The 21,840-nt window shown below is 38.3% G+C and overlaps 1 protein-coding gene across 4 annotated transcripts in view; it reads right to left on the reverse strand.

Annotated features, from left to right (window-relative positions):
* The window catches only part of SNX24 (sorting nexin 24), a 91,007-nt gene that overhangs the window by 36,990 nt on the left and 32,177 nt on the right, over positions 1-21,840 (reverse strand). For 2 of the 4 annotated variants that reach the window (XM_064439286.1, XM_064439288.1), the window contains exons 2-3: positions 5,930-6,013; positions 774-878 (exon numbers count right to left, since the gene is read on the reverse strand). In XM_064439286.1, coding sequence (XP_064295356.1) covers positions 774-878; positions 5,930-6,013 — 189 coding nt within the window. Of the gene's footprint in view, positions 1-773; positions 879-5,929; positions 6,014-14,358; positions 14,395-21,840 lie in introns of those variants that run through there. The other 2 variants (XM_064439287.1, XM_064439289.1) reach the window with 2 other exon arrangements.

Consider the following 21,840-nt stretch of genomic DNA (forward strand, 5'->3'; position numbering starts at 1 on the left):
TATAAAACAGAACATGTATAGAACAGAACTGCACAGCTGAAGGTGCAGTGAACTGAGAACATGTTTATAGGAACACCTTAATCTAGGTTTATCAAAAGAGAACAGCTGTGAAACTATACCACAGAGCATTCTTAAAGCAATCATGGCAAGAGTAGCAATTGCATTTATTAAAAAACGCTGGGGTTTATCACAGGTATACTTAGATGCCTGTATGTCTGAGTCATTCCTGAAGACTCCTTTTACAGTCTGTAGCAAAATCAAAACCCAAACAGGTAGCATCTGGGACTTTAAATGCAAGTTTCCAAACTGAGTTAAACAATTCAGATACAGGCATGTACAATAAAGGGGTATGAATCTGATGACCTGATTCTTCCCTAGTGTGTCTAAATGGAGGTGAGTTAAGTAAAGCCTCCTTACACCTCTTCTGCAACATCTTTGATTAGTACAGTCAGAACAACTTTGTAAAGAATAACATTATGTTCCCCATTTTAGGCATAGGAAAATGAGGTACTATGAGGTTTGCCAAAGTCAGACAGCAGCTTTTGCTAGAATCAGGAAAAAAGTGCAGAGCAGTCTGGATTTCTAGCTGCTAGTCTTGCTAAGCGAACAGAAATCATCACTGCTGGTAAGTATCCAGCTCATTTGCCCACCTCTAAAATTGCCTGCCAATAAAACACCCCACTTCATCCTAGCCATATCTTCAAATGCTTTGAATACTACCACTTTGAAAATGGATGTCACTCTTACTTTCACAGTGCTGAGAAGAGACTCACCTGCAAGTACAATTCCAAACCCTGCCGTCGCTGCTCCAGAACCTTGGGGACCCAATTTCTCACATGCTTTGAAGGGATCTCTGGAGTTCTTATGAACTTCTTGAGCTGCAAACGAAAAGAAACACAGACAGAAACAAAGTATAATAGCATCCCTTTAAAGTAAACATGTTTATGTTAGAGATGAGATAGTACAGGTAATTATTTTACCATGCATAAATGACAACAGCACAGCCATGAAGTTACTCACCATCAGCTCACTGAAATAACAATAGACTTCATACCTACAGGTTGCAGTTGAAAATCTCCATGTCTACCTGCCCTGGACAGTGAAGAGGAACCCTACTAACAATTTCTTGTGACTAGCATCCTTAAAAATAAACAGTAACAACTACATTAGAATACTTGAAATGAGTTGCCCATTAGGCAACCCGGGATTACACCTCACAACGTCACTGCAACCTACCCAGATACTACCTTGCTCTGTGCGGTGACAAAACACCACAACAATTTCTAGCTCTAGATTTATGCAACTATGAACAGCTGGGAGAAGTACAGGAAGGAGATCTAAGCATTCCTCTGGAGAGCTAGCAATTAAGAGAGCAAAATATCTGTGCTCTCAAATGGCATCAAGAGATGGACAGTTGTTTAATATCTTATACAGAGAAACAGCAAGATTGCCACCGAAGGTATTTCCAGGAGACCTCCATAACTATTCCTCTAAAGATTCCCACAGGAAAGCTTTTATATATACATATGGAAATGTGTATATATGTACACATGAGCGTATATACATGTGACACACACAAACACACATTCTGACAACACTAAGAATCCTCTTGCTGAAGCAACATATTTTTTCAAAACCAAAAAACATTAACTTTTTACTCAAAACTACAGAGCAAAAATAACTGGAATAGACTCCATTGCATTTTAATAGAAGGTGACATTAGACATTCTTCCTGTTGGATATTGCCTCTGAGTAAATCCGAGGCAAGGAATGCAAGGAAAGAAACTCAAAATTGACTTTGACATGCATACCCATGGGAGACGGAGAATTTACATTTCATCTTTGAGCTTGCTGAGATGTCACTATAGGAAAAAGCAGCGCCAACATATCAACGTCTCTACAATCACAAGTAACGAAGCTGCAGCAAAGAAACCTCAATTGCTCTGGAAACATTTTGCAACTTCCTTATTTCTTAACAATGCTAAAATAGAATTCAACATGAAGTGAGAAAAACAATGTACTGAAACAAAGCCCCAAACCCATGTACTTTTACTGACTGATCTTAAAGCCAGAATCTAAACACCCATTTTTTCCCTAAATTGGTAAAGAATGTTGAAGAAGCTGTGGTCACAGCTGTTGTGAACTATGACAGCACCTGCAGAGGAGTAACAAATGAACAGAATGCTCCAGATGAGGGGAGACAAATCTGAAACAATACAAGCGACCACCAAGGCCTAGCTGCTTACAAGATAAATACTCTGTGGCTGGTACCTCAGCTGATGATTAACAATCCTTTTGTGCTCTGTGGCCCTGTTATAAAAAGCATCCAATAAAAAATTGCTTAAATGTGCAAGCACAGGTGCTGTAGGTATAAAGCACATGTTATACAGATGTACAAAGAATAAATTATAAGCCCACTTTTTAATATTTACAATAATACAATAATATATTGCAATAAATAAATAATTATGATGATGACAAAGAATATTAAGCAAATCTATGTCTATGTTTGCTATATTGCTTTAAACCTGTTCCTACAGGAGAAATATTTATTCGAGGACAATTATTGTCTGTAATACCTGTCCGTAACACTGACCTAATGCCTAATGCCTATTTGACATACTGTAGCCTCTATTTCCTGCAAGACTAAAAGATGGCTCAGATTTTCAGGTAAAGAATTATTTGTCTAAGTGTGAGAAGTCAATGATTTAGACTGTGCACTAATTATTCTAAAATTTCAAATAACTTGCAAAAAGAAGATGTACAGAACTTAAGACTTTTTTCAGATTTCACCGCAGTGGTTTTAACACTGTGACCTTGTGGCATTCTGGTGCTTAAGAAGAACTACCAACACTTAGAAATGTAAATATAAAAAAGTATAAAAAGGAATTAAGGAATAGATATGGAAGAATGGTTGTATTTTAACTATGCTATATAAATAATTTAATTCTTTACAAAAAAAATCTTCATATGAAAAAAATAAAACTTTCGTTCAGACTTGAACACAATGCTGTAATGTGAATGGTACCTGAAAGGTTTGGTTTGTCATTCATAAACAGGTCAAAGGATAATGGCCTATGCAAAGTATTTAAAACAAAGCCAACAGCAGTACAGATTTTTTGTTAAGGGAATAATTTGTACTCCTGGGGTAGCATGGCAGTCTTGAAAAAATTCTACACCTTTTCCACTACAGCCAGACAGCACAAGAAGTGGGGCTTTACTTTTTTACATAACTGGAATGTAAGAAAGGTTGAACCCAGGAAGGAAACAAATCCAGCCATGTTCTTGGAAATGGCTTTGTTTAAAGAAAAAAATGAATCAAAATAGTAATTGGCATTCTGATGAACAAATAATGTCCTATATGAGCAATGGAGTCCTCCTTCCTTCCTTCCTCCATACAAGTGGAGCGTGTCCTTCTCCAACAAAAGGCATAATCTTCCCTTCGGCCTCTATTTCCATTTTCTACCACAGTTGTTCTCTACAGAAGCTTTGTTTCTCCTGCACACTACAGACATCTCCAGCACTAAGGGCACCTTGAATATGCAGAAAGTCTAAAGATACCTTTCCAATTGCCATGTATTCACAGCAATTTAGAGTGAAACTTAGATTTTAAATTAAAGGGGAAGAGAGGAACAAAAAATAAATAACCCATTGGCATGCTGAAAGCAAACTGGTATCTGGAGCTAAGAATAAATAGTGTCATGGGACGTGAACAAATTGTTCACAAAGAACAATCCAGATACAAGGTCAAAAAATTATTTTCCTATAAAAAACTGTTCAAATACACACCCAGCTTTTTTACGAGTGTCGAGATTTTCTGCCGTAACACAAAACAGAGAGAAGAAATGGTGAAAATGCATACTGTTATTACTAGAGAATGCTTTCTCCAGGATCTCTCTAACACTGAAAGCACTAAGAAAGGTTCAGAGCACAAGATCTTCCACCGCATTTACTGAGTTTTTACTACAACTTCAAAAAGTAAGACTTAAGAAAAGAGGTATTCTGTTGCTAAAATATGCTGTGTGCTTTGGATCTGTACAATGAACAAATAAGAAAAAGTCACTATCAGGTTTGCAGATTAATATAAACAGACAGCAAGCAGATGAGGAGTAAGATGAAACAAACTGAAGAATGGTGCAAACTGTCTGGTTAGAATACCTGTTTCTCAGGTTTGTTTATTTTGCTGCTATTTCTGGAGAGAGACAAAGGGACCATAATTTATGGTTCTTCCAGTGTTCTAAGGAGAAACCTACGCAAAGGGAGTTACTGCGTAAAGAGGAAGCAGTGTACCTGGAGACAAATCTGAGAGCAAGACTGCAGTCATCCGTGATTTTTGTGTGGAGCAATTGTGCAGCTCCAGAAATTACAGTGAAATTAGACAACAAAGGGAAGAAGAAAAAGCAGAGACAGACAATGCTTTTCTTGCCCCAGTCTTGACCTTGGGCTGCCCTGAGTTGGACGACCACGAGTGTGGGAAAAGTGACTTTCCATTTGTGGACACTGAGATTGTAAGGGATCAGCTGTACCAGCTGAATGTCCACAAGTCCATGGGGTTCAACCCAGAGTTCTGAAGGAACCAGTGTATATTATAGCAGGACCCCTCTTGATCACCTACCAAAGGTCTTGGGAGTCTGAGAAAGTCCCTGCAGACTGGAAGACAGCCAATACTACTCCAATTTACAAGAAGGGTGTGAGGGAAGACCTAGGAAACTACAGACTTTTAATCTAACTTCAGTTCCTGGAAAAACTATGGTGAAGATTATATTGGGTAGTGTTGAAAGGCATTTAAAGAACAATGCAATCATCAGGCACAGGCAATGTGGGTTCAGAAAGGGAAAGTCCTGTCTAACTAATCTGCTGTCCTTCTATGATGAGGTCACCCAGCCAGTGGATGAAGAGAAGCCAATGGATGTAGTTTTTCTGGATTTAGTAAGGCTTTTGATACAGTCCCTGACAGCATCCTTACAACCTGACACTGCAGTGGCAGGAGCTGTAAATGCCCAAGCTCCTCTCTGCCATTTGCAGAGGAAGCTCTTCCACACTGAAGGCAAGAAGCACCAGTCAAAGGAGCTGAGCATGCACTCCCTCCACTGCCCCTTGAGCTACAGACTAACAAGCATTGAGTTAACTCAGGTCCTAAGGATGAAGGACCGAAGCTCTTCATTGCAGCCCCACTGCTGGCAAGGGGTTGCAATGCTTTTACAGAATTCTCCTTCACAATACTTGGCCTCCAATAAGGCAGATAAAAAAATGTAAAACTTGCCTTTCAGCTGCACAAGTGTATAGCAGCATCCAGTTCAGCCTGGAGGGGAGAAATCACACTTTTCCTTTAACAGTGATCAAAACAATTTAAAGAACAATTAGTGGATAACCAGTCTTCAAAGTGCTGAGTTCCCTTCTATATATTAGTAAGATAGATTCAGTGGACAAGCTTAGCAGATATTTTATATCACATTCTTTGTATGAAAAGCAGCAGAGTGAGATGGTCTACTTAGACTTTTTCAAGTCTAGTTTCCTGGTATATACAAGCTGTTTCCTCAGATTTATATATAGCCGGTTAGCAACACAATTTATAGAACTCACAAATTATTTGCCTAATCGGATAAAAACCAAAAACTTATTTGTTTGCTATAGGAATGCGTCTTATTTTGTGATTTTACAAGAAGAAAAAAGCCATACTACAGACAGCATTTTAGCAATACAGCATGTAAACAATAATCAAAAAGAAAAGGAGAGTTAGTACATCTGAGAAGTTATCATCCCTTTCCCCAAAATGCAGAAGAAACTGAGTTAGTTGGGAACTCATTTCCACAGACAGGAATCACAAGATGTATTCAAGATAAACCATGTATAGTAACAATTTCAAGAGAGGAAAACATCACAACTAAGGCAAAAAAAAGTTACATCTTATAAAGAAAGAGATCACTACCTTTTTATGAAGTGCATGGAACTCACTATACCTCTTCTCCACAAAATGTTTCCTTCCACTCATTAGCACCTCTATTTTAAAGACCTGAAAATTATAAATAATAAAAAGGATATTAATGCACTTGCACAAACAGTTCTGTGACACGGCTGTGCCTGCACATTTTACCTCAGTCATTCTAGTAGGTGGTTCCAAAAAACCCACGATGACTCACAAGGTGCAGAAGTACAACAATGATTAATGGAACATATGGCGGAATCTTCTGTTAACATTTTGTTCAACAAACATATGAAAAGACAAGTGAAGCTTGGACTGTATACTGTACATTGAAAGCTAAGCATTACAATATTCCCTTTCAGAAATATTTAATATATTTTGAAGCAATTACAAAAAAATTTAAGACAAAGGATGGTAAGAGCAAAAAAAGGAGAGAGAAAGAAATAAAGAATCATTATTTTTCCCCTCTTACAATACAGCATACTAACACACTCACACATGTTCAGTAAGAACTGGATAACAAACATAGTATGTAAAGCAGGGAAAAGGAGAAATAAATGCAAATACTATATTGCAGGTTAATTTCCTCCTAACCTACAAATTCATCTGTAGACTCAGTTGAGCTTGTGCTACTATCTACACCCTAGGAAAAAAAAAAAACTAACCAAGCAAACAAACATGGCAAATGCTTGTTTTCTTTGTATGATACATGTGACAGCTTTTGTTGCTGTCTCTGGAAGGTTGAAAGGCCAGGAGAAGCAGCTCTCTGGATCCACTAATTAGTAGTCACTAACATGACATTTTCTTGATTCTCAGGTCACCAGGTCAGTTCTGAGGGCAAGTGATGAGAAATATTTTGAAGTACTCAGGAAAACATGGTCTATTAAATGAAGAAAAGATCAGCAGAAAAGCAATACAGAAAAGGTGTCTGGTCTATCTATGAGTTCTTTGTCTTCTGGTTTGCTCAGAACACGCTGGAAATAATTATTTCCAGGACAATGAGAGATGGTGCTCAGGACAGATGATTACATCAAGACCCAAGACTTGGGCCAAATAAAAAGTTCTCTGAAACAAATTCGCAAACAGTGTTTATGCCTGAATGCAGAAAAAAGGGTTTCTGTCACAACATGCCCAGCCAGCATTGATCAGAACAAACACAGAGAAACCGTGCTGGATAAACATTTTCTGTTGTCCACTAGAACCTGCCTTTCAAACAGGCCAAAATGCTATGGTTTTCACTGGCTAGTCAAACCACATTAGAAAGAGACACTGTTTTATTTAATCCAGACTGAAATGCGTCTACCTTTGTTTGGATGCAGTATGGATGGGACTGCAATCATTTCACACCAATGTTTACATTATCAAAATTAGTTCAGATCGTTGTAATCCATCAAAACAACTTGTGCTACATTCTACCTCTTTGAAAAGAACTATTTCTGTGTCCTAATCACTGGGAGCAAATGACCTTATTTGGGTGCATTGATTTTTTTCTTCCCCCCCCCCCCCCATCTGTTTAGACTATTTTGGGAGAACAGCTATTGGCTATTAGACAATTTTCCTCTACACGTGAAAAATCTTCAAGGCACCCTTAGGAATATGTTGTAAGTTCAGAGTTGTAAAGAGAATCACATGCAAAGAAAAATCAATGTAGGTTTTTTTCTTTAGTTGAAACTTAACATCCTAATTATATGAGAGGAAAACATTATTTACATTTTATATTCTGCACACGGTATGAAAGAAATAGTTCTGCAAGGAACTATTGTCAGGAAAACCACTGCATTGAAGGAGTTTCAAGGATCCTTTGGTGTGAAGAATGGATAACATAATACAAAATTAGTTATGTCAGAAGTGAGTGTAAGTTACCAGTTCAGGAGTTGCAACAGTTTTGAATTAACTTCATATTAAATCTCCAGCAATTACAAGCAACTCACAACACCCACTTACACCTCAGTCAGCTAAAAGCCTCTGCACCACTGCTAGTTTAGCACTTCTGTTGGCTACAGGGTTTGCCAAACAATTTGGAGAAGTCTAAGGGGCTCCTGCCTCAGCTATAAGCACTCCCTTGACAGGTAACTTTTTTGTGAATCATGGCTTGGCTTGTGCAGTCCCATTTTGGTTTTAGTCATACATGTGCAACTTCAGAGAAATGTCTTTGCCTCTGAAGTCAATAAACCCATCATTTCATAAAGGAAAATAGGTGGAACATGGGAAAGTGAGGAAATACAAATCCCTCTGTGGACCTTCTTTTCCAAGCGTGTATCTATTTTGTTCTCTGTTTCATCACTGGTTAAGGAATTACAGAAAGGGCTTCAAAACACCAAAAGTATGCAGCACTTATTCAGCCTCCTTTTTAATGTTAGCAAATTTTTAATTACTGTTTACATAATTTTTGTTAACAAGATGACACTAAAGAATGTATTTGCTGGTCACTTTCGCAGAAGACACGAGAAGTGAGAACCACTGCTTCCTGTGCACAGTGATGTCATTTCCAAAACCACAAATCTGGTACCTTTATACCCTCAACTCTTTGTACCGGTACAGAGGCTTTAAGTTTGCTTCCTACCATCCAGAGCCCTTGGACCCAGCTTTAGCAACCATCTAAAATTTAGAAAGCTGGACAACAGATCTGCTATGCATGAAGTTAAAAATTACTGTTTGAAAACAAAACTCTGCAAATGGCATTTCTAATATACTCACTGTGGCACCTATATTTCAGAAATGTAAAGCAATTTGTGATAAATAAATGGAAAATCTGTAAATGTTTTCATTTAATGCAAATCTAAATATTAAATTGATTTACAAAGTTAACTTAGAAAGCAGAAACGCAAGTAAGTGAAATAACACATATTGTGCTTATTTACTTCATATTATTAAATGACTTGAATTAGACATCATAAATTCCAGGTTTGCCTCCTCACTGTTTACCAGATCACAATTCACAAGTGCAAACTAAAAGCACAAAATGAGCTTCTGTGCCACTACCTCATATAACAGCATGGCTTTGTGTGAAAGACAGAAAGATATGTTAGCTTATGAGAGAGACAGGATCTCTTCATGGATTCAAAATAGCTATAGAAAAATCTCACACAAATTTAACTGAGCAATTGCAGGCCCTGACAGAAAAACAATGTAAGGAAACTGGTGAACATAGATGAAAGTGCCAAAATAAAGACGGAAGAACTATGGGGGAAAAAATGCAACACTGCAAGGAAATTACTTTTCTTGTAAAAATGTTCATGTTCTATGAACAGATAACTCTGAAAAGACATATGACTTTTTATAAGTGACAGTTAGTTAAATGAAAAATGCAACAATTAATCACTGAATAGGACAAGTAAAATGCTTTTCCCATAGTCATTGAAATACCAGAAATTACACTGTACTGGAAGATCTGCAGTTCATCCTGACTAGGGCGCAAGGGACCATAGATATGAAGACACCAATTAGAAAACTCTTTATGATTACTCTGAAACTAGAAATGACTCACCTTTCTTGGTTACTACCAAAACAGTTATCAAACATGTTTGCACAAAGCCAGAAGATCATTATCCATTAAAAGCATTCTTCCAACAGAATTTAACCCACATAAATGATATATGGGACAAACACCTCTGGACTGGATATCTGTATGAATAATGGTGATCTTTTCCCCTAGCAGAACTGCAGATCTGCCACTGCAATTCATAACCATCAAACCTGTGAAGGAAACGCTTCAAGAAGAATTCCTAAGGTTTTCATTAATAAGATAGTAAAAACTTTCAGGTCAAATTATAAAGCAGATTGACATATGATTTTTTTTAAATAACAACCCTTTTTTGCCTCTCTTATTTGCCTTCATTTTGTTCCAATTTTATGGATTGTATTCAGATCTTGGAAACAATTTTCTTAATTTCTTATTTTTCTTATTTCTTACGCCTAATTTTACAATTTTCCTGAATTTATCCATTTCTGATTGTTAGCAAACCTCTAACTGAATGATCCTTTTTCACTGTTTTCAGGAAGAATACTTACAATTCTCTCCTTGCTGCAGAAACTGGACAGTACTACATAATAACTAAATTGGATTATATACAGGCAAACAATTGGTATTCTGTCACTGTGAATTTCCAAGACAGAAAGTACAAATGGAAGAAAACAGGAACCAACAGGACATACAAGAAGCACTCACGCCTTCCTGTAAGTGCACTGGTTTTCTAAGTGCACATCAAGAACTGTGTGGTAAATAACACTGGTACTGCCTTCCTTCAGTTCTTACTGATGTCAAATACTTACACTGCATACAAAAGGACACCTTTTATCTGATAATTTGATGTGAAAATATGCAGCTCCAGTAACTTTGTATCAAAAACCCTGAATGATCAGTTTAACAAAAACCACAGACAAGAATGACAAACATAACCAGGAGTAAGGAGGAAAACTAACGAGAACAGCAGCTTCTCAGCTTGGTTTTCTCCTACATGAGAAATACACACATGACACTTTTATATTCACTCATGGAAACTACATTAACTACACAGTTTATAATTATGGTAAATTAATACAACCATCTTGTGTATGTTTATACATAGAAAAATTAATAGCAAAGTATATAAACTTCTGAAAAATTAGTTTAGAAAGAGATTTGGGGCAACCTCGTTTAGAATGAGGAGCTACAAAAAACAGAAGCAGAAAAAGAGAAGTTTACATAAACCAGATATATTTGTCTAACATTCACCAGGAAAGATAACCCCCAAAAATTCTGTGCTTTTCTCTCTGAAGACCAAGCTTACCAACACTAATTCTATTTAATATATTACTTACAGAGATAAATACACCCCTTTAAATGCCTCAGTGTGCTTGACAGACTTTTGTCTAAGGAACAGCTAATGCATTCAAAGTGTCAAGAAACTCAACCTTAAATCTTTGTCATGGCTGTATGGAAAGAATTCCAGAGCAAATTAAATGACACCTACGGTCCATGAAACACTAATGGGATTTCCACGTTTTTAGTGTTTCATTATTGTTCAGACAATGGCACATTTTCTGTCTCAGTTGTGCTATGACTAGAACAAGACCATGGCATGTAGGAGAGATCAAAAGATGACTTTAAACCTATTCCCGTCCAACTGATCCGGGGGAAAATGATAGTCCACAGAATCAGTAAGAGCAGCTGGGTGGTGGCAGTAACCAGAGCTGCATGTAGCTGCAGCAGCAATTCGGTATCTCAGGGGTGGTAAGTGCCTCATGGCAATGCTCCATACTTCAGAATGCCCTCCACAGCAGAGGCGGAGGCGAGGACGGTATTCAGAGCCAACTCAAACTTCATAGCAGCCTTGATAAAACTGAATCTTGCTATCCCCCAAATGAAAACAAATTAACTTATTCTGACTTCATTCTTTGGAATGGGGGTCAGCAAAACTCAGTTCTGCAGCAGGCACTGGACAACTCAAGGGCGCAAAAACAGGCTGCCATGGGTCATGGAGGCCTGAGGCAAGGGAAATGTCCCTTTTTTTCTCCTCTCTAACCATATTCCTCTCAGTTCTTGTTCTCACCTGTCTTGCATCCACTGTTTACTTTGGGTTATCCCCATCTTGTTCATCTTCTGAGACTTAAGACCTTCTGTGCCTTAGGTAGGTTGCTTATAGTCACATCTTTGTCTCCTCCCTGTAGCAACTGCTTTTCCCACCCTGCGCAAGCAGCCCCTATACAAGCTCCTGCATGGTCTTCCTGTAAGGAAAGGGCCCCCACCGTGCTGCAGAACTGGGATACATGTTGGGGCACAGTAAAGAAAGAACAGCCCTGAAGAGCTCAGTCTGATAATTTTGATTTTGCTGTGGCTCTAAGATGGGATGAAAGTGGCTGCAACAGACAGTAAAGGAAAAGGAACCACAGGTTAGGTATTAGAAACTGAGAGTAATCAGTGTGTTGGGGGGGGAGGATGAACAGGGACAGAGCTGAGAGTCATCTGTATTCCCTAGTGGCAGTCCTCACATGTGCTGAACCCTTTCTCCTGATGGCCACAAGAGCAGTCAGAAAGCAGAAGCTACAGACAGGCAGCTCAGCTAGCACAGATATTTGGAGCACTGGTCCTCACAGGCAGGCAATGGGCCCGTGGCTACCTCTGCCTCTCTGCCGACCCAGGCAACTGCTTGTCGTGCCTGTACCTCAGCCTTTAGCGGTACAGCTTGACTAAGCACAACGGTTGATTTTTACTGAAGGGCCCCAAAGAGACTCAGATCCACTACATTATCCATTACAAGATATGCTTATCTCACCAAAAGCCAGCTCAAACATGGGCTGGACCCACAAACACCCCCTTTCCCCCACCCCAAGCACTGCTGGGACTGTTCTATGAAATCAGAATGTTTCACTTAGTCCCAATTACAATGTTCAATATTAACTTATAGCACAAGAAAAAAGTTTTTGTTAACTATGGAAATCAATACATTATGCAGTTATGCGGTTGCTTTGTCAAAAGTCTGTGAAGGAGAAAGCCCATGTCAGAGAAGTGAAACACTCACAGAATCACGGGTGATTTCCAGGATTTCCAGAGAATATTCCTAACAGCTCCTGCCTGCGCAAAGCAGTTACCTGACCTCTCCTGGCCCGGAGAAGCAGCCTTATTGTTTTTATAACACAATAGATAGATTTTTCTACTGTGACATAAGCCCATAGAGAGGACAAGAATGTTGTTTCACTGACTCCTTCTGTTAGATCTCATGTTACTGCAATCTAACTTGGACCTTCATTACTAAAAGATGTGTTTAAAAAAAAAAGAACAATCACAAGCACATGTTCTTATAAACACGGCTCCTACTTCAAATGTCTCCTTGCTAATTTTATGTAACCTTCAGCCATTTATTTACTGAAAAAGCTGTCTCTTCATTAACACTTATCAATGTTCCTGGGACCAGTACCTACCTAAAACAGACTACGGTCTCTTCAAGAATGTTTCAGCATGTAGCGTGTCTTTCCCACCAATACTGAAAAATAATGAAGGATAAGGATATTCCCTCTTACGCTCTCTTGCAGTATGGGCCTCCTCCACTCATAAAATGGTACAGTATTGGTAGGAAACAGGTACAAAAGGTGTGCATAGGACTCGGGGGTATTCTTTCTGAAGATGGCCTTTGAGAGTGTATGTCATTTCTTAGGGTTTTGAGGAAGAGGTAGTAAAACAATTTATACTGCAACCCAGTCAGACAGTTTTGTAATTCCTACAACACGGGAAGCTCAAGGGAGGCTTCTACGGAGCTGTCACTGTTGAATGAAAGAGTAGCTGACATGTAAGAGTAAGTAGTTTTCTGATTTTTTCAACTCTCTTTCAACCAATCTTTTCCAAACACATGGTTCATAAAATCCCATAGGAGCTTCTCTGTCATTTCCTGAAAAATAACTTACTTGGCTTTCCAAGCTAGAAAGCCTCTCCCTTGCCAGCGAAACACTGACTATGGAAATCTAATTTGTAACCAAACCAAGAAGCTACAAGATCTGACTTGCTTTTGGTATTTTCCTTCATGAGCTCTGCAAAGCACAACTGTTACACAGATGACACCCTTTTAAAAACTCATTGTCACTGTGGCCACCTATTTGGCTAACTTTCTTAGAATCAAACGTAAGGAAAAATTGTTGACCTTTTACTGAAAAAGGAAAAAGTTCCTAACACATGCTAATGCCTACAGTTACACAGACAAAAAAAAAATTAGCCTGCTCTGCTCTATTTGTCCATCTGGATCATCTCAATGTCCCTTATCAGAAGTGTTCTACTAATAGAACAACCATGAGCCTTTTTATGGAAAAGACAAACTTTCCAACAGAAACAGTACATTGGGATAAAATTGAATATTGCAAAAAATAACTGATGGCAGAAGTGTATTTACATGAAACAGATGAATTCTAAATTTGATGAAATATAGGACTCTTCTATTTTGTCACAAAATCCTTTGTTATTTTATCTGGAGGGTCTATAAGGAGTCCTCTCACTTCTCAAGGCAGGACGCAACTCCTAACTGAATGAAAGTGCCCCCATATTGCAGCCAACTAGCTGCAAGAAACTCCTATTTTCAAGAAGCTAGACACAAGACTAAGTTTATTCTAGAAACCTGAAGTCTGTGTTGCTTTGCACTTGTATTTGCTGTCTGGAGAACACCTGGGCCACCTAAGACCTCCAAAGCACAGATGTTTTGTTTACAAATAAAAATGTCAAATGGTGTCAAAGAACACATTAAAATAAAAGTATACACGCAGCAGGGTCATGAGCATTACACTTCAAAGGAGCTGGCTTTCTGCTGTCTCATATTCCATTATATGTCTACCATGGTATGCCAATTTAGCCTTTTCCTCTGCTAGTGACTAACTAAACGCATATGAACATGAAACACAACAGTATTTAGTCAAGTTACAGTATATACAAGCTATGAAAAATCACCTCCACATTCTTCATGATGAGTAAATACCTGGAGAAAGAAATACCGCATATCCACCTTGCATCTTTTCTTAATAGGGTTTCTGCAGTAATCCATCTGAGAAATCTCTGCTTCTCTTTACCTGTTAACATAAGTAGTTCATCTGAATCATTTTTCAAGAGCAGTAGTCAAAGCAGGTTGCTTTTCTAATGTCTGTGCAGCTTAGCAAAGATCCTGCATATATTACATTTAAATATTGGGATTAGCCTGTCTTCAGAGCCAAAATGGAGGACTCAAATGCTATTCTGTTAGTAACAAAGATGAGCAGTCAGGATGCAAGCAACATTTTCAGGCACTTCCTTTCAAAGAGTTAACGCATCCAAATTTTCATTAAATTAGCATTGTTCTGCCTTCCAAAATGGAAACCTAACTACCTCTGGTATTGCCTGCCACCTGCCTTATTCTTACATGAAACTGACAGCACTATTTCAAACAAAAGCACTTGTTTCTGAAAAGAAGAGTCATTGTATCAATTTATCAAAGAATGCCACCCTGCTCACCAAAGATTTCACTTGCCAGGTTAATCTCTTTTGAACAGTAATTCAAAGTGGGATGAAGAAATAAACTCAAATAGCTACAAGGCAGTTTCACTTCTTACTGGACTAAGCCTGCTCTGACTGAGAGAAGACCTGAAACAGGTTACCATAATGTGGTTGTTGACACACCCAACTGCAGAAAACCAGATGGTTCTTCACATGTAAGGAAGGTGGAGAGAATGGAATAGACCAACTCAGCAACAGCTACTGAAGAAACTGCAAGAGCAGCTATCACAAACAGTGCCCAGACATAATCAAATATTGTGCCCAAATTAAGATTTAAGTTTTTAACCTTCTGAATTTACATGCTGTGACTAACACAGCATTTATGTTGTAGTTGGCTTGGTGGCCACAGTGAATGCAGATATTCCTGAGCCATATTTAAATGAGTTCTGGTACCCCTGGCAGCATAACAGCAGCAGCAGCATGGGCAGCACAAGCTGCAAAACTCATGGCAAAGTCTGGACAAAGCACAGGGCCAAGGGGGCCAGCCTGGCTCTATCCCAGGTATGTCTGCAAGAGCTACAGCCAGCGAGGTGCAGGCACCCCACAAAAGGGAGCTGGGTGAGTGTGAAGTTCAGAGGCATGCAGGGTCCAGATTTGACTTGAACACAAGGGAAGAATGCAGGGAAGAGAGAAAAGTACTTCCTGATTTGCTTCCCTTAAGAGTTACAGTATAAAACACAGCAAGTAGCTGAATCGCAGACACTTCAGGCAGAACTGTACTGGCATTAGTGGAAGAGCTAATGCAGCACAGAATTTGACTCAAACATGCATGCCTGAGAAAAGGCAACATCTATACCGCTTATGGAGACGGCATTCAGTGCAATTATGTCAACACACTGTAGAGGTTCAAAGGCAGTAGCAATACTAATACAAACCAACATCCAGGATAATATACATAATCAAAGTATCCTACTAGCAATTTTGCAATACAAGATTGAATAACCTATCAGAGAACACTGGTTGTACAATTAAATATTTATAATTTCAAAGACAATGAAAATTGATTCAGTGAGAATTATGTTAATTTGCAACTAGCCTCTCAATCACTTGGAAGATAGTGAGGCAAACATCAAGTATTTACATGCCCACACATGTATTCAGCCAGATAAAGTATTATGTATCCAAGACATTTCAGAAAAATTTTAAATAATTTATACATTGAGTCTGATGCTGGAAATGAGGAAATAAAAGTGTGCATACAGCAAACAAAGTGACAGGCAACAGATGATTGAAAATTTATCTAGCATAAATGCTAAATGTTTAATTGCTGACTGTTGCTTGAACTGAAGGTAAAACAACATGCCAATCTCTTCAATTGTTAACTAGAAGCATTAGAGTCAAAAAGTATTACTCACAGGTCTAAAAATCTGTGACTATCTTTTCCTCAAAGAAGAAAAAAATTAAAGACACAGCCAAGCACAGACTACCAAAGAACTAACTTAGCTTGAACACTTCAGTAATAAAGCTAAACACAGCACTGTTAGGAAACAGTATCCACAGAGTTCTTTTTAGCTGAAATTTGAGAGTCACATTTCATGTTGTGGCTCTTGGGTGTAAAAGAAACCTTCATTTGCTGTACTAGAAAATCCTGTGCAGGAACAGGAGTTGGACTCAATGATCCTTGCCCGTCCCTTCCAACTCAGAACATTCTATCATTCTATGAAACCTCTGTATCACCTGCAAATACCTGCAAAGTCCCCTATTTAAATACATACAGTCTTAAATCGCTAAATTCAGGTGGGCAAATTCAAAAGTACTATCAAGACAAAAATGACAGATAGCAATAAGAAGTCATTATAGATACGATGTGATACAGTCACAGATATCACTCCTTCCTCATTCTGAGGCTTCAAGATTTCTTTCTGCCTTATTGTGAACTTAGTGATAACTTCACTCCCCTATGCGAGCCTCATCAAATTTTGACATTTTCCTGGTTCTCACCTTTTGTACCGAATAGAAAAACTTTTGCCACTTCTACTCACACAAAACATTGCAATAAATAACTTCTTCAAATAATTTTTGTTACAAAGGCTCTATCACTGTGTGCCTCCAGTGCCTCCCTGCAGAAGGAATGTAAACTCTGTTTAGTTTACTTTAAGTCCTTAGTTGCCAAAAAAGTTCATTCTTTTACCTATTTATGGAAAGTGCCACTTCTCTATTTACAGGGCAGAGAAAATTCAGCTTACCTTATCCTGCATGTATATGAGGTGTCATCTTATCTCCAACCACTTATCTTCCTGTACAGCCTCTGTCCCTACTTTTCTTTCACTCACATATGTTTTTCCCAGGTAAGGAATCTGAAGGAGTAATGAAGGGACATTCACCTTGCAACAACCGATTCCTCTCCTTTCTGTTTCATGCTGCAGCTCACACACACTACTGCTATTTTTAAGTAACAGCTCACTAACATTTCAAGAGGACCTAAGATAGAGTTAATTTAATAAAATATATGATAGGAGTTAATAGCAGGGTTAGGAGTAATTAGAATAATCTAATATTTTCCATTACAAGTCTGTTCTCAGTTACTTATAGTTTTGCCAACCTTCAATTTTTTGGGCTTAGATTTTCCATACCAGGTATGTGAATCAGACAGAAAATATTTTTAGAAGGTTACAGCTGAGACAGTCCAAACACATACTTAAAGAAAAATATATTTTACTTTACACACACCAAAAAACCCCAAACCCAACCCAAAGCATTTCATACAAATTCCCCCAAGATGTGGACAAGAGGACCAGGAACCTGGGAGGCAAATTTGGCCAACGCATAAACTTCTGGGAAAAAATCCTAACTCCTAACAAAACTTTGCACGGAGTATGTGCATAATGTAGGTTTTCTAACTGCATCAGCACTGCTGGTGCTCTGTTATTTTAGTAGCACGGCCATACCGACTGATAGTTTACAGCACCTCCACATAGTTATGGGAAATTTCAGGCCTACAGAATACTTGCCTATGGCTCAGGAGCCACTGTGATGTTAGGGAGCAGAAAAAAGATTTGAGGATGTTTTTAAGTTTTTCTAAGAAAGAGATGCTGGACAGGAATCTCTGCTATGGCACAGGGGAACAACACCTGAAAAGACCATACTGCAATACCATTAAAATAAGCAGGCCAAGGAAGAGCATGAGAAGGTGCTTTTAGTCTGAAGTACTCCAGCTCCTGTAACTTTTAAGCGAACGCATGATTTTGTTGTGTACGAATCAGAAATGTATGTCTTGCATCTGCTTGCTGTGAAAACCCATTGGTAACACATGGTATCCCTCTCCCTCCCTCCACTACTGGTGGGGCAGCTGGATGATAAAAATTCAGACGCCTCTTTGTCTAGAGGTCTATTCTAGGGACCTAAAAGCTCCATGTGCACCAGTTGTATGTCTAGGGTAGAACCTATCCAAATAACATATTCCCTTCCCTTCATTCTCCTGCTCAGAAGTAGAAAGCAGAAAAAGGGGAAACCATTACGAAACTATTTTTGTGAATTTAAGTACTCGCACTGTCATTTAAGCTGTTCAGACAATGCAACACAGCATCCCTGAACATACTTACCTGCAGCAGTCAGTCACACGCTACTTTTCCCCACTGAGTGTCTGCTCAGCTCATCATGCAGGACTGACAGTGTCATGGGAACAAATGAGCAAAGGACGATGTCCTTAGCAGCTCTTCCATGTAAGAGTTAAAAACGTTTAAAAAGGCAGGAAAACCATATGTACAGAAAGTATGGCCTTGTGATTAAGGCAAATGGTAACATCATGGTCACTCTGGAAACTTCAGATCTACACTCCAAGTGCTTCTGCAACACTGAACAACTTACTTCATGCCTTTTCCTCAGAAAACCTGTGTTGAGCATCCCACTTGGGCACAGTTCAGAGGCCCAAGGTTAAAAGCCCAAGACCTCAGAGACCCAGCAGATGCAGAGCAGAGATGTACAATGTGTTTACACCCACACAGAGAGCAAACTAATCCAGACTTGCATACTGTTGTACAGGTCCCTATTTCAGGACATGAGAAACTAACCCTGTCACTTCCTCACTTTTTCCTGATTTTGACAGAAGGCTTTTTGATAAGGATCACACATAAAACATTGGGAAGAAAAAAACAAAAACAAAAAACCCACTACCAAACCTGGCAAGTGAATACACAAGTCCAAATACGTCCTGCAGTCAGCTCCTCCACACACTGCTGGTGTTGGCATCTAGCTGATTTAACATGGGAAGTCGTATTGCTGTAGGGACCACTGTTGTTCTACATGTAGACTCAACATTTCTCAACTCCTCCTTCCAGGGTATATTAAAGAGGTGGAGGAGGAAATAGAAGAGCTATTCCACAAAATGCAGTATTTTTTCTTCTACCTGAGCAAAAAAACTCTCTGCTCCTCTACCTCATGAGAGAATAAAACTCTCAAAAAAGACATTAACCTGTAAAACCATGAACTACTGCAGAATTTTGCTGTAGCCAGTGTTTTTGGCATACGTTGACACTACATAACTGAAAAATCAAATAGTATTAATACTTCAGGTATCCTTGAAATACATAAAAGGACAAAAGTTACTTTTCCTCAAAAGTTCTAAACCATTGCAATTATTAACAAACACTGAATGAAACCATAGAGGATTTTTAAGTAGAACAAACTCCTCCAATTATTCTTTAAGATCACAGAAAACAGAGCAAACCAATTCATTAAAATGTGTAGGTAAAAAACTGCTAGTGTTAAAAGGGTGATGTTTTCTTATTCCTATATTATGTTAGCTTTGTAAGATCTTGACCGATAATTCTACATGAAATTGTAACACCCTACTAAAATTGAACATAACATTTCAGACAGTAAAGACTGACGGGATTTGCAATGGTCTTAAAGGAGGATATGAAGTACTACTGTAGTTCAGAGTGACAACATAATAGTTACATAATAATTTCAGAAAAAATCTAGGACTTGAATGCTGTTGGACAATTGTTGCTTTATATGTACATATTACCCAGTATGTTGGCTTTCAGAAAGTCTCCCCCCAAGATGCGTCACCACGTTAATCTGCAAAATAAATAGCTGGTAAAATTCTACCCATCAGAAAAAAATATTGTGAAATGTATAATCCTATTCCCAGATCTTTCTTCACACTGAAAACAACATTTTCTATAAAATCTCCTTCTATCAATTTTTTTAAAAGAACCAATGGAAAATTACTGCATGCAAAGATTACTCAAGTTTTCTATAAAAGTAAGACTCACAACACACCTAGTGCCAAATCTGGCCCATTTAATAGTTTCATCAGAAGGTCTATGTTAGATAAACACTGGATCAGAGGCCCAGAGAGGTACTGGAGGAAGCTGAAACATGACAGGACAAGACCCTGCGCAATCTGATCTGCATTGGCCCTGCTTTTTTGTGCTTGTTTTTTGGAAGCCAGTTAGAAGATCCAATTAGACATTCATGACTTTTCCTCTGTCACAAGTTTTGTTCCTGTGTACAGTTTTGTGTTATCGAGCAACAATTTGCTCTTTAGCTTTGCAGAGTAACTCCCTTGAAAAGTTAAAATTTATTCCGATTTATCAAATGATATCCTGAACCTATTGTTTCTGTGAAGATCCTGTTGCAATATTTTGAAGAAGGTGGGTAGGATAGGAGACAACAGGTATTCCTGTTAGCTTCACATTAATTTCTCCTCTTAAGGGCATTTCATCTTTCCCACCATGTACAGGAAAAAACCTCAGGTCCAAAAGACACTGTTCAAACAGTAATTTATTAACAGTTGACAAACATCCTTCCTAAATTACAAATAATGCTGGTTTGCTCAGATGTCAAATTCCAGAGAGCCAAGAGGGGAATCCCAAGCGTGCCTCACCTTTGTGTTTCTCTCAGTTTCCTCTGTGACACGGACAGAATGTTCTTACACACCCGTTATTTTGATTCCAAACAAGGATAATATTAACTTTTATGGGTTCTACAAACGAGTGAAATTTCTCAGACTGCTTGTGATCTAATAGTGTCTTCTTCATTGTTATAACTGAACAGTAAAGCATACTACTTTAACAAAGGTTCAAAAGCTTAACTAACAACAACTGGTGCTCTCCATATGTCATAAAAGTTGCTGGATAAACGAAGCATCTTACTAGATTTACCAACGTGTATTAATCATGCACTTAAGACTACATACTGATTAATACATGTATATAACACAATGAAAGTCACCATTTGACTTCTATCTTATGCGATTAGAATTTACGGTGTAGTTTCTAGTAAGAGAGATTGATGCTTTTCTATGTTCAGAAGCCTTCAAACCATCAACCTGTGTTTCAACAAAACATACTGAAAATTGAAATTCAGTAGCAATTTAAAGTAAAATTAATTAATATCCAGTAAATAAACTGCATAAATTTACATAAACAAAACTCTTTTTCCATGTTTATCGAAATTAGTCCACGATGTCATAAAAGCACAGGATCTATGCTCTATTGATGCACACCGATCCAAACGTTACAAAAACTCAGGCAAGACATGCGCCCAGTTCTATGAATATGTCCTAAAAAGCCGTAGGAGAAAGCATTATGCTGTCAAAGCAAACTATTATTAATGCGTAGCATGGAAGAGGGACCATACGGTTGGGTAAAAATAAGGGTCTCCAAAAAATGCTGAAGATATTAAAATAACCTTTGTTAGGCACACTGTCTATTTAGAGGATAACTGAAGCAAGGCCCAATCTCAGAACACTACAGAAGATGCAAAGATACTGGAATGATCTTTATCAACAAAACACTTCAGTTACTACATGAAAAGGGAAAGCATGCGGAGACAGAACTGTAAATAAACTTGGTTTAAAATACAAAACTTGTAAGCACAAGATTTTATATCCAGCTAGCAATACAAAACTGTGAGATGATATATTTACACTGTCAAGACCTGTAGACATTTGGAAGTTGTTTGGGTTTGGTTGCTTTGGTTT

The sequence above is a fragment of the Phalacrocorax carbo genome, chromosome Z, assembly GCF_963921805.1.
Source record: "Phalacrocorax carbo chromosome Z, bPhaCar2.1, whole genome shotgun sequence".
Classification (NCBI taxonomy): Eukaryota; Metazoa; Chordata; class Aves; order Suliformes; family Phalacrocoracidae; genus Phalacrocorax; species Phalacrocorax carbo.